We start from the raw sequence: 14,388 nt of genomic DNA on the forward strand, positions 1-14,388 counted from the left end.
CGCGAAGTTTCAGAAAAATACGTGATCATAACACATCAGACTGTACTGTTCGGACACATTATGGGTTTGACGTCTAAATCAAAGCCGCTCCAATTTTTTTAGGTAAATAATCTATCCCAGCTAAGCCAGGCGGTAAAATTGGCTTGCTGGACCGTACTAAACTGAAACAGCGGCTCACTTAACTGATTCATACGCCAATCTTTTCGCAAACCCGTTTTGATCTAAATTAGCGTATCGATTCTAACTGCCGGCTCTGAATGAAGATATGAATTGTTGTGCTTGGGATTTGGGTTCGGGAATGTGGCTTTTGGAGCATATTCTTGGGGCCTTTGTGGTACTGATGGTAAATTCCTGTAACGCGGTGGGAAAAACATCGGTATGCTTGAAAATCTCTATATTTTAACATCATTCTAAACAATGAATTCCTTTAAAGGCACGATGCGAAAAGAGCTCTTGCTCAAGTCTAAAATAGGACAGGATTAATCCCTATTTCGTTCTGAAATAGTGTATGACCATAGATGGCCAGGACAAAAGCCCTCCTTACCATATCAACGCAACATCAAGCAGACAAGTGATGAGGATAAAGAAAAATATTAAAAAGGGATTTAGTAGTGGATCCATTACCAAATTCTCTGAACTAACATCAGAAGAATTATACGGCAGACAGTAAAGAGAATCATTTATGATACCTGGTTGTGAAATCGTGAAAAATTTGCTAACTAAAAAAACGACAATAACAGAATGTAAAAAATACATGTTATTTGAGAGTATAATTGTCATACATCAAGATGAAAATGTGAATCTTTCGATATATCTACACGTTTCTTTAAATTCCAAAAATAATCACGGTTATACGTTGCATGTGGCCCACTTAAAATACCTTCCACACATATAGGAACCCAGTTCATAATCTATGCCGCTCTAAACGTGTAACAGGTCACTCCATGACGCAAAGAGTTTTCTAAAAAAGTTTTAGCAGGATAACAAAAGTTCATTAAGGATGAAAAAATACTAGAGAAGTGATAAGATACCAATCAAGAAAGATAACAATGATGATGAAGAAATTAGTCTTAAGATGTACAAACCAAAATAAAAAGGGCTACTGACATGTCTACTTTTACGTCCAACGAAAAACTTGAGATTTTTATTTTCCTTTCCTTTTCCCGTTTTGTTCTTTATCTGATTTCGTTTCTGTTTTCTTTTTGTTCTGATTTTGTTTTGGTGTTTGTGCGTTTAAGAATACGTATTGTCGACGTTTTCTGAACCAGGTGGTCCGGAACCTAGTGCAATGCCGATTTTCGTTCATTTAACAAGCACCTTTAAGACAGTGCGAGGATCTAAGAGTAGCAATGTGTTTCAAGTACTTTGATTTGCAAAGGTGTTCCTAGAAGAATCTATTAACGGATGCTTTTCGTCTTTTTCTTCATTCTTCGTTCCGTTTTCTTGACCCTGGAAGAATAGGAAAACTCAGTAAAACTGTTATTAAAAAATTATATTTGAGTACAATATGGGCTTATGTATTTGATATTACAAACCGATTTTTTATCAAGGGCGAAAAACGATCAACGAGGCTTTTGCTTCGTGAGATAAAGCCATCCTTAGTATAGTCTGGCAACCTCATTCCCAGGTTTCCCTCTCTTCCGCCCTTGAGAAAGTACGAGGAGGAGAGAGGACCCTGGGAACTGGGTTGATTGAAAAGAGGGGGTAAGTTTCAAAAGAAACTGTGGTGCTGCGTCGGTGGGAGAGTATAGCAGGTAATTTAGTTTTAACAACTGAGTTGAAAACATAAATTGGCCACCATAAAGGGTAAAAAAGCTGACGTTTCGAGCGTTAGCCCTTCGTCAGAGCGATATGATGATTGAAAAGACGCTTTTCTTAAGACCCAAAATCGCCTGAAATACATGTGTTCTGGGTAAAAAATTTTATGTTTAAGAGAATCTAGAATTCTGCTTGTTGAATTCTGGTGCTGCTTCTCTACCGTTTCCGCCTGACAACTTAACTTGAAAGATGTCTTCAAGTGTTAAAATTGTACGATTTTAGAGCTATACCGAACATCAGAATTTGTCCTTTACCTTCGAATTCATTATGAAAACGTTGATTTTTCCAAAAGAACAATCTTAATAACTTTCAAATGCAACTCCGTAACTGGAAAATGTTTGAAAATGATAGCAATATCTGAAAATACTTGCAGAGAAAAACTTACCTTTTTGTCGTTATCAAAGCAAGGCAATAGTAACACAACTCCTAACAGAAAGGCACCAATTACAATCAAACCATACTCGAACATCTTTGTTATCTTCATTGCCGTGTTCATTTTGGAAACTTTTTCACGGAAATCTGAGGCCTTTTCGTCGGTGATTTCTGCAAGCTAAGGAAAAAGAACATATCAAATATTTGTTAAACTAACAATTTGGTGATTATGGGTAGTTGAAGTTGCTTCGAAGGGAAATTATCAGTCGAATCTTTAGGTCTTTATAATCTGCAGGGATTTTTTGTTGGTAGATTTTAATCTCGCATCAGTAATCCTCATAGTAATTTGGAACTCGTATCTCAGTTTTGCAGTGAAATGCGAGAGATACTGATTGATAATTTACAGTGTTGGGATTTTAATGACTACAACTCTTGAAAATTTCTAGTGCGAAGATTTTGATGACCGCTTTGTATTTCCGCAACTGATACTGCAATTCTAGTGGATAACACTTTATATACAATTAACTTAAACGTTTTCTTCTTTTTTATTCTTCTTTTATTTCGTGTTCACTAACTAGGAGCTGACATTTTTTGGGAAATGTATACAATTATTGTACTATCATTTTGGTAAAATGGTTTTTGGTTTTAATTCATTGATAAAGCTGTTTTTCTAACTGTGTTTAAACTGCATTAACAATGTTCTTATTTTTACTTCATTAGACGAGAAACTAATGAAAAGCAATTTAAGAGATCCTCGCAGCTAAGAACACTACTGAAGTAGTAGTTGAAAATAGAACCTGAAAAAAAATTCAGGCCCGTACGGGATTTGAACTCATGACCTTTGCGATACCTCCTACCGGTAGGATCTCTTAAATTCGTTTCTTCACCGCAGTGCAAATATTTGAATTTCATACATCTGCAATCATTATTAATGAAAAGTAGTTGTGTCAACTTTATACTGACTTGAAAACAAAAAATATATAGTCGAGGATATTTGTATACTTACAATAACAAAAAATATGGATCAGTCTAACTGGAGTTAACGAAAGGCGCGAATTCCTAAAGCGCTTTGTGGAAAAACAAGTGCATGAGACTGAAGTAAAACCGATTTACCTCGCTGGCGAACATAAAAGGTAAAAACACTTTTTCAAAACTCCCTTTGGTTTGGCTGTGAGGAAAAAAAAAAGGAAAGGAAAATTAGGTGAAAAATTAAAAGAGGAGTGAAATACATTATTTCTATGTCGGGAGAAGAATCATTCAAGCAGTAATTAATAGCGTAAGATTATTGGCGTTCCCACACGATCGATTTGCAAACTTCTAGAGAGCTTCTCGCGAGCTTCTTGAGGGTGCAGCAATCCAAGTGGGCGTATGTTCGTAAGCTTCAATGAAAGGTTTTTTGATAAATGCCGGGGATATCACATAAGTGGTGCGAAGGCTAAAACAGTGCAATTCTGGTTCCGAGCGTTTTTCGTTTTGTGATAACAACGCATTATGAAATGATCATTTTACCTTCCATAACTTTGTAAACGATGAAAAAAAATCAAATTCTGTGTGTAGTGCGCATGCCTCGTACGTCTGCTTAGGTAAGTACATTACTGATCGTGTACTATTCTTTTCTCCTTTGTTGCTCTCACACGCAAATTCTAAATAAACAGGATTGTTCTGTGCCATTTTTGTGATAACGACGCATTTTGTGATAACCTACGCATTTTGTAACAAAGACTGCGGCATTTTGTAATACGTGTTGCAGCACGAAGACAATTCTGAAGAGAGTTAAAAAGACGTTTCTATTCTATTTACGGTAACACATCCACGGACTCCAGGGCAATGTTTATCTGAACCCTTTGGGCACCTCTCATTACAATGCCTGTTATCTGTCGAAGTGAACCAAAAAAAAAATTGTTAAATACTATGCGTTTGAGCAAGAAGTTGCCAACCGGGGAAGCAGCTGGAACGACACTGTCCAGGATTTGAAACTCTTCAAATATAGTTGTAAATGGCGGAGATGAAAGTTAGATGGTTTCTAAAGTATACTTCTCCTTAAATGTATGGCCCTGGAAACAACCAGCCCCCACCCCTCACTAAAGGAAAAACTAACAACACCACAATTATATTGACCCAACACACAACCACTGCAACATCCAAGGGGAGAGGGGTGGGGGAAAAACAGGAATTCGTCTCCCAACCCCTTTTATTACAATTTGCAAGAGATCGCATAAAAAAATTCCATTGGTTTAACTAGTTTTAAAAAGAAATTTTTTAGCTATTTGGTTGACGTTACCATGGTATAATCTTTGCAGAAGAACTACATACACTGCTGTTTCCTAGTCCCAAAAGCAATGTAGACTTGTCAGTTGAGTGTGTGAATTTTTTCTCATGAAAATTGTGCGGGCTAGCTCACAAATTTCTTAAGCGCGCTTGCACCATGGGGGTGGAGGGGAATGGGATTTGGGAAGGCTGACATTGTATTGTCCCGTCATATCAAAACATACCTGGATAAAGCCTGTATTATAACTTTACTCACCGGTTCAATTTCCAAGAAAGTCTCGTGTTCACTCTTCTCTGGTTTCAGCCCATGAACCGTTTGTAACAGAGACTTATCACTTTGGTAGAAATGAGGAGGGGATGTAACTACTGGTGGATCTGGAAAATAACAAGAAAGAATGACAGGAAACTGGTAAATAAATAGTCGACCCATTAATGTCAGAATGGCTGTTCAGTGTCTCCTATTGCCGTTTACCCGAGAAAAAATAAATTCGTCACTTATCATCCAAAACTTGTGCCAACTGGAGAGAAGCTGCAACAATATTCAAGTTTCTGACTTGATCTATCTGGAACTCGTACACAACCCTAATGGAATTTGGCAATAATTTTAAAATGTGCTTTTCTTATTGGGAAAGACTTGGAAGGGATTTCTAAAATTCCCATCCAATCGAAATCGAAAAGCTCCTTCGCACATGCAATGCGCATGCGCAATCTTTAACACTAAACTGAGCTGCCCTCCCCTTAGCGGATTGAATTTATCCACTTAACAAACATGACTGAAAAGTAACTCACTCATCGGCTGACAAAGACTAATATTCAACAATCCGGTTGGTAAGCAGCCAGGAGTTACGCAGAATCCTCTATTAGGAGGATATACATCGCCACTTTTAAAAACTTCATCTGGTATTGTAACGCGATACAGCTTGATATCCTTTAAAGTGACTTCCTTTTCATACGTGAAATGCACAGATCTAGAGAGAGGAAAAGAAAACCATAGATCAACTTCAAAAGGTTCTGAAACTCCAGCTACGTAGGCCCCCAAATTTGGACTAAAATTTCAAAATCTGACGTCGTCATTTTACGTCGAGTGGTTTGCGTGGCCCCGAACTGAAATTTTGGGTTACCCCCCCCCCCTTCAATTCAGAATCCAGGCCATTATTACTTATGAAAACAAAGCTTTCATAAACAGAAACACGCATAGACATGCAATTAAGGTTAAAAATTCACAAGATTCTCTTCAGATTTTGATTAGGAGTAGCATACCAGGGTCTTACCTACAAATTTCTGGTGAGAAAACATAAAATTTGTTTTCTTTATCGACATCTGGAGCGAATTGAGTAGCGTCTGCATCAAAGCAAAATAACCAAATAAAATACAAAAAGATGACAAAAGAAAAATTAAAAACAAAGGGAAATACTGCAAGATATTTTAATTCACGTGATATATCACCGCTAAGTAATGATATTCAGTTCGGGAGCAATCAAGCACGCGATTTGAGAGTAAGAGCATGATTACTCATGAATTGTACGCCGCGAAGTCCAATTACCAATTCATAGTGTGAATAAAAAAATGCAGGATAGGAAAATTTAATGTGATGATACATACGTTTCTTATTGATTTATATTTAGCTAAATTAAATTTCAACTTTCTAAAGTCTGAAGATTGTTCAAAATACCTAAAGCTCACTCAGGAGGTAATCTTCATTTTGATTGGCTGGTATTTGGCTGGTAGTTGAGTTTTATTGGCTATTAGCTATGGCTATTGGCTATTATCCGATTTGGCCTGTCTTTTTACAGAGGGTAGCAAAAGGGGAGGTCCTGATCACGTTTCACGCACGAATTTGAGAAAATTCACGCGTCACGTATCGAAATGGAAAAAATTCAAATCTCTCTTGTGCTCAAGGTTACAGGGAAATCAAGAGGTTTCCACAAAATGAAAGAAAAGAATTCCCTTTCCGCGTATATTTTAGGGAGCAAATCACACCTCACGCTAGTTCTTAAATTCAAGAATCACGCTCGCCGTTCTGTAAAAAATAACGCTTCGTATATCAATTTTGGCCTTAATTACGCGTCACGCACAAAGCTTTAGCCACCCTCATCACAAGTGAATGGTGCATTTGGACAAAACTGGAATTGAAACAACCAATTAAGACATCGTATTTTGTTATAGAAACTATCAAAATTGAAATCGTCAGCGAAATTATCTAAATTGCATTCATTTCAGTTCCAAAGTCATCCTGAATTAAGAATTGTTTAAATTTGTGTCATGTGCGCCAACCTACCAAACAACGCGCCAGTGCTCAGTCACGTAACTGTTCTTTTTGGGTGCTCAAAATGTCCTTGCGAACTTTATTTTTGTCTTTAGGGGCCGTTGTAAATACTTTGGTTTCGGACAGTTTAAGACACCCACGGCCCATAAGCGCCCCAACAAGTGATGAAGGAATTAGTAATCATGCTAAGGCCTAGTTCAAACGTCGATCTTTACATGTACCGAACCTAACGTTTCTATTAAGTACATGTAAAGATCGACGTTTGAATCAATTAGGATCGGCAGATTTGTATTCGGATCGACAGTGCCGTTCTATCCGACTCGGCTAGTCGGATAGAACGGTAAAAGATCGGCATTGATTCATAAGTCGTACTTTACATGTACCGAACTTAATGCATACATTATACATACGTTAAAATAATTATGTTTTACCCACAATTCAAGAAAGTTCGCTTACGTGCCATGCGCGAAAACCTTCGAACCATTCAAACAATATGGCGGGAAAGGAGGAAGGTTCGTGCTCCTCTTGTTTTAAAACCACAAAATATACCTGTCTTACGTGTAAGGAGTACTTTTGTATGCCATGTTCGGTGTTTGAAAACGACGAAATTTCCTTTGGGAAATAAGCAATAATAGAAGGCAAGCCAAATTCAAAACTCGTCTTCTGGCAGCAAGGTTGTTTAATGCTAACTGCATCTTGAGTCGCCTTTTTCTACCCTCCTTAATCGCATATGCAAGAAAAATAAGCTCTTCATTTCCACAAGTTGTGCTTCCCGCATTTTTTCCCGCCATTTTGGTAGGCATTAACCGCTAACTACAATGGAGTTATGTTCAGTTTTGCAATTAGGATCGACTAAATTCGGATCGACGTTTGAATCAACTGCCGCTCTTTATTATTCGAGTCGACCCAAATTGCAATTAGGTTCGGTACATGTAAAGATCGCCGTTTGAACTAGGCCTAAGTCAATCAGTCCGTAGTTTTCCAGTTTTACCTGTAAATTATACCATTTTTCCCTTAACTTTGTCCATCGAAATACTAGACGTTCAAACTAGTTCATGAGTCCCTCAACAATTAATTGCCTTTTTTTCAGATTTTCATTTTCTAATGCGTAGTAATCAAAGGAATAAACAAATGTTTACATTAATTTTGTGGCAAATCATACAGCATGTTATGCCTTTGCCTCCAAATACCTGTTCCGTTGATCATGTTTGCATATTTATCACTCCACCAGGATAAATGGCTGCAAGAGAAACATATTGTATTTTAGGTACCATATTAAAAATGGCTGCCTTAGATCCAAATGGATCTTAACTAAATCGATAAACGATTAACTAAATCGATAAACTCGATAAGCTAGAAACCACTCCGCTTCGCGTCGTGGTTTCCTACGCTTATCTCGTGTTCTTCCAACCTCCCGCGTGTTTACATCAGGCTATGTAAACACGGAAACCATTTTACATTTCTTCACTTGGTAATACTTACGATTCGTTTCTCCACATAGTGAACTGTTCCAGCTTGCTTATGTCAGTTCTTCCAGTGTTCACGGCACTGATGCCATAAAATGTGTTGTTGTACTGAAAACAAAAGGAAAGACGGTGAGTGCACGCGCAACTAAAAGGTACACAAACTCACTCTTCCTTGATACAATTCACTGCCATTGTCATTTGTACCAATTTCTCTTCTGAGCAAGCAGTAGTGCCGAGCCCTTTTAAAAACTCTTTTAACCCCAAGAGTGACTGCAATATCATGAACGTCCCCACAGTTGAACTGCAACTAAAGAAATTACAGATTCAAAGAAAACTGCAAAACCTTTTTGAATCTGTATCTCCTGAACACTAGTTGAGTGCTACACTAAACCAAGCTATGAAGCCTCTTGTTGAGAGTGAGGTGAATTTTAGCAAGTTTTTAATCTAATTATGTAAAGGAATCTGACATTTTGACAGTACAGCTGTGAGGATATAAAAGAAGTTAGTTTCTTGTTATCATTTGTAGCTCAAAAAATGAATGATTTAATTTATTTGAACTACCAAAAATCAGTAAAAATTTTCAGTGTAGGGAAATGTACTGAGGACTAAGATATAATGACCAAATTAACACAGGTAGCCATTTAGTATAATAATCATAAACAGCCAGAGCAATAAAGATTTCAGAACTTGAGAGTGACAGCTGCTAAAGAGTCAAAAGGAATTTGAAGCCAGCTGCACAAAGGAACTTCATCCATAAAATTTCAAGCAAGAAATTATCAGCATTTTTCAGTTTATAGACAGGTAGGAAAAGACAGAATTGTAACATAAGGGATCATTTCTCAGACCCCATAAGGGCTATTGCTTGTGGCGCTGGGTTATTGTACTCCTTAAATTGAAATCTTTGTTCTGAGTAACATGCCATCTCTTAATTAGGTTGATAGATGTGTAATCCACAGTATCTTGATTGTGTGTCTGTTTGGTATATCAGATTCTTGACAAACACTTCTAGTCAAATTTAACCACAAGCATCTGTAATAGCTAAATATCGTCTAAGTCCTAGCATGTTTCTTTACCTGTAATTGGATAAATGTTGTAATTCCTTCTCGAGCAGGACATCCTGTTAGTTTGGAAATCTTGAGAAGGAACTTAAGAAATTCATCCTGATATCCCCAGAGTATATCATAAACGGTCTTCCTTCGAAACAATTTGAGCTTGAATTTGTCCACTGTAGCTTTAATTCCCACTGAACAGACCTTAGGTTGTTCCTTTGTATAATTGGTATTTCTCAGCCACAAAGCCAAGGTCTGTAAAGTGACAAAAATGCTCCAAGTCAGAAAAAAAGGAGATTTTCTCTAACATTTTTTCAAACAAGCAAAAATGTTGTCCAAAGTTGATCTTTCAGATGGGTCCCAAACATATTTATGCCCAAGAGCATGAACAGTATTATTATAATTATTATCACTATGGAGGGCATTGAGAAAATAAAAACTGAAAACTATGACCACAAACAGTCTGAACAATCATGTGAGGGGGCAAGTCAGTTAAAATATGTTTAAGCGTGCCACAATCTCCATTTTAGCCCACAAAATGCCATATTATGCCCAACAAAGTGATAATAATATACCACATAAAACCTATACAATACAATTTATCTCATTTAATATTGATCTATTAGACTTTGGTACAGTTTCCATGACTGATAGGTTTTGGCTACAAATATTTCACTTTGCAGCTTACCAATAGAGGAATGTTGACATTAACAAAAGTGTCATTCTTATCATGACAACCAGCACAGGATGTCTCTGGATCAAAAATATATGTTCTGTTTGGCATGAATGTCACAATGCTGTCATCATCTGTCCACTTAAGCACCTTGTTTGACCTTAATTCTCTGTAAAGAAGATGCAAATCATAACATTACCTGCAGACTGAAAAGCATGTATCTGAGTGTACCCTACCAGATGGACACTTGAAAATGGAGTCTTGATTTTGGTCTTGTCATATTTACTGTAAAATGGACCTACATTCAGAGGAATGCACCTCTTTGGGTAGTGCACACACAAGAGGCAGCAGAATGCTTTGAAATATGAGAGGGAATGCAAGGGGGGAGGGGAGAGGGAATGCAAGGGGGGAGGGGAGAGGGGGGGGCAGTGGGAATGGGTTGATGAAGCACTGAGCCTGTCACTTAGCTTTACTAAAATTTCCCAAAATGTCCTCTGAATAGTTTGTCAGCATATGCACATCTCTTTTACATTTTAATAGTTTTCAGTATGTCCATAATCAACTTTTTATAGAGCAAGAAAGTCTCCCAACATATTGTTTAGCCAAGTGCAATCACAATGTTCAATCATTTGTTATGATAGAGAGTATTCAAAGAACTCAATCAAATTTCATCTTGTGTTTGCAATAATTTCTACATGGAAATGTGGGGAAGCTGTCCCCACCAAAACTTCCCTTTCCCTTCGATCTCTCTGCCTCTGTCCACCAAATTTAAGTTCATCTATGACCTAAACCTCTATTACCCTGGGGCATACCCAAGTTTTTTCAAAGGGGGGTCACACTGTGTCAAACAGAGGGTACTCACCAGTTGTTGCCACCTGAATATAGTTGGTTTTTTGCTTTTGGTCACAGGCACCCCAAGACCCCCAAGCTACTCCACTGATATCCTGCATCATGTGTGCAATACCAAAGGTTTTAAAAGCTGTATTGTTTGCTTTTTTGTTCAGAACAAAAAGCTTATTCATGCTTTTGTTCAACTTGACAACAATGCAGACAGCTACTTGGTTTTATAAAACCAACTAAACCACTTAAATTGCATATGACTATCTTTCAAACCCTCTAACATGAATAGGGAACATGTTTCTGTGATTAAACACTTTGGAGGATTTCAAATATGTTTAATAAAAAAAAATTATAATAAAATGATAATAGTTATTAATAATAACATTCATAAATGATTATTTTTTCAATGACATTTTATGCATCGATTGTGGTACCTGTAGGAATATGGTCCAATCTGTTCCACATTGGGAGTTGCATTTCCATTCATTACCTCCTCAGGATTTGTCAGGTTAAACATATAGAACTTCTTATAGAAAGGGACACTTGAATTTTCCCACTCTTTATACACTGTGCTGCCAGGTTTCAATTGGACATCCTAAGAATGAGTGACTAGTAAGCTGTTAACACCCCCCTTTTTCATTTAGATAAAAATAAAGTAAATACTTAGGAATTTAGCAATTCAGATTCCACTTGGTAGCTATTCTTATTGACTTTTTCCAGGTCCAATTGGAATTTGGAGAGTTGGTTTTTTGAGAAGAGAGGAAAAGCAGAGGAGGGAAGGACCAGCACCAAAAACAAATTTAACCCACCTGTGAAGCCAGGACTAGGAAACAAACCCTGGCCACAGTGGTGGGAGGCAAGTGCCCTCATCACTGTACCATCCCTGCTCTCCAAAAGTATTTACACCAGTCTAATTTACAAAGCACTCTCTTGCTCTGCAAGCTGGCTGCAACTTAGACTTCTTGAGTGAAAAATATAAAGGAAAGAGAAAAAATAAATCTTGGTGGAGGGGTGGGGATTACATACCCCCTCAGGGAAAATTCAAATTCTGGAGTTTCAGACTTTTTTTTTACTATCTCATAGAACCTAAGTGTCTTTCCTCCAGTCTTTCTCAATTTTGCCCTACTGGTCCAGCTCTCCCCCACCATCAATTTTTTTTGCAACATGTTGACCTTTAATAGTCTAGCATCTAATTTCTCCCCACAATATCACCACCAAATCACACATTAAGGTCATGAGAATGAAGGAAGTGATCACCACCCAAAGAAGCTCTTGATAACTAAGCAAATTCACCTTGTAAGCACCTTGGGAAATTTATAGAGAACTGTAAGGAGAATATTCATACTGAGGGTTTATAGTCCATTTTACAATTGTGTACTTAGTTGCCAACCCTTTGATTTGGAGTGAGGCTGAAGGTGACCTTGTTGTGATAAAGACCAATATCTAGTTAGCATGATAACAAAGTAATTTGCATTTGAAAAGCAGTAAGGTTGGTACCATAACAAGGTCAACCTTAGCCTCACTCCTGTTCAAAGGCTTGGCAACCAAGCATACAACTGTAAAATGGACTATTTGAGAACTGCTCTCTGAGTTTCAAAAATACTGCTAAGAGGTACTATGAAGCAGCATTTAGACCCGTAAAAAAGAAAAAAAAACTGCGTAATATAGTCAAGAACTGGGCAAAAGAAAACTACATTTTCACTAAATTTTAAAGCTATTCGGAATACAATTTTAATAAAAATGGAACTGACCTCATTCACTTTATCCTTGATGAGCTTCGAGAACACATGGCTTGCCGTTAATATAGTGCCACTCACAAGGAGAATGAGCCCGAAAACCGTAAGAGATGTGATAAAAACTCGTCTACTGCAACAACCAAAGAATGCCATGACGTATAGAAACTTATGGTAGATCTCGTAATGGAGTAAAATTTGTCAAAGAGAAAACTTTGGCATACTCTCACAAGAGCAAGGTCAATATAGAATCGTCGGTAATGTTTAGTTCGTTTCATAGGGTTTGCAGGCAACTTCTCCCGTGACCTACCTGTGAGACAATCAGCTGTGAATGATCGCCACATGTTCCCAGGAGTAAGTTAAACTGGATTTCCCCTGATTTCAAAAATCAGCCGAGTTTGATTCGTCACGCTAATAGCACGATTATACATTCGATGTCTGGCGCGTGTAAGCGGTTTGAACGTCCAGGTCGAGAAGGCTTGGGACTTGATGGCCGCGCTCTTGGGACAGTCACGCGATCTCACCTGAGTGCCTCAGGATCGATCGACCAGAGCGAGCAGTACCAAGTATGGCAGAGGGTGGCTATTGACATATATAGAGAAAGATATGTGAGGCGCTCCCTTGCTTCTTTATACAGAAACCGCGTGTGATCAGCAAAATATTATACAAAGAAATTTGTTTATCTGAATTATCCCCTCAAATTCTTTCAAGAACTCTTGTACCGAAAACGATTGAAGACTCGGAACAACCCACTTGCTAATAAATATTTTAGAGGAACATATTTTTCGTCTTGTAGCGAGTGAGGGCTAAAGAAAAAAACTCTGAGTTCCTATGAGAAATCGAACCCTCGGATTCTGCGTTCCGATGCTCTACCACTGAGCCACAGAGATTCTGGTGAGAAAAAGCCCAAAAAAATCTAAATAGGACACGCGTACTGCATACTGCTAGGATCAGCAATGCCGATGGCGTCGTGTTCTGTAAATAGAATAAGCAAGATGGTATGTTTTTTTAAGCTCGGTAAAGAAATAGACTCTGGTGAGCAAGGCCCATCACAAAGTTCATTTATGACACGCGTCCTGCATACTGCTGGGATCAGCAATATACGTGCATCGGAGCGCGGAATCCGAAGGTCTGAGGTTCGATTCCCCACGGGGACTCAGAATTTTTTCTTTGTCCCACGCTTGTGACAAAACGAAAAACATCTTTCTCTATTTCTTTATCGAGCCTAAAACTTACCATCTTTCTTGTTTTATTTACAATAAATATTTATTGCAAGCAAGACCTTGATTTATTTGAGCGAATATCGTGGATCTATTTTCATTTAAGCACCAGTACCTCTATAAACATTTGAGAAGTCCTTGCTAAGAATTTTGATGACCCTAATCAAATTTCTCGCACCTTATGGAAGAAATGGTGCTAGACTTAAGCTAGGGCAAAAGCGTTAACTTTTATTTTATGGAACTCAAACTAATCTGCCATTTTATCATTTCTCGTAGTCTTTAAATTACATAAACACAGGAGCTCGAAAACGTCAGACATGCACAGGTGTCAAATCTGACTCGCCGCGCGCAGACCGCTGTTTGCTCACGTCACGCACAACGACCTGGTATGGGTAAGAGGGCGTTGCGTGACAAGACAGCGGCAGCTTGCGACGATACCAAACTGTCACGGCAAGAAAAAAACCCCTTTTCAGGATATTTTTCGATCCCACGACAGCATTTACAGTAACTCCCAGGTCCAAATCTTTCGTTTCACACAAATCTATACAGTATTTCATCCAACAGGAAGTGAACGTGAGTTCAATTTACGAAGTACTTCGCAGTTTCCACCCAGGTAACTATATCGCTTCTAAGTAAAAACAAAAAAACAAAAAAAAACAAAAACAAAAACAAAAAACACCCGA

At 38.0% G+C, this 14,388-nt stretch overlaps 1 protein-coding gene across 5 annotated transcripts; it reads right to left on the reverse strand.

Moving 5' to 3' along the window:
- Nucleotides 1-739: 739 nt before the first annotated feature.
- LOC113680338 (lysosome membrane protein 2) lies at nt 740-13,482 on the reverse strand. Of its 5 annotated transcripts, none has more exons than XM_089191794.1 (14): nt 12,796-13,482; nt 12,504-12,618; nt 11,187-11,347; nt 9,928-10,081; nt 9,264-9,494; nt 8,207-8,298; nt 7,915-7,964; nt 5,730-5,799; nt 5,248-5,426; nt 4,715-4,833; nt 3,991-4,064; nt 3,304-3,358; nt 2,204-2,368; nt 740-1,449 (listed from the first exon to the last, which is right to left on the reverse strand). In XM_089191794.1, the coding sequence occupies exons 3-14, from the start codon at nt 11,267-11,269 to the stop codon at nt 1,357-1,359; spliced, it is 1,365 nt and encodes a 454-aa protein (XP_089047920.1). In that variant the 5' UTR covers nt 11,270-11,347; nt 12,504-12,618; nt 12,796-13,482; the 3' UTR covers nt 740-1,356. The 5 variants fall into 5 exon arrangements, 4 of the variants coding, with proteins under 4 accessions (XP_089047920.1, XP_089047921.1, XP_027053166.2 ...); XM_089191795.1 differs by having other exon boundaries at nt 12,504-12,615; nt 12,796-12,956; XM_027197365.2 differs by lacking the exon at nt 12,796-13,482 and having other exon boundaries at nt 12,504-12,778.
- Nucleotides 13,483-14,388: the final 906 nt, after the last annotated feature.

This window comes from Pocillopora damicornis, chromosome 13 (assembly GCF_964200805.1).
Source record: "Pocillopora damicornis chromosome 13, jaPocDami1.2, whole genome shotgun sequence".
In the NCBI taxonomy this organism is placed as follows: domain Eukaryota; kingdom Metazoa; phylum Cnidaria; class Anthozoa; order Scleractinia; family Pocilloporidae; genus Pocillopora; species Pocillopora damicornis.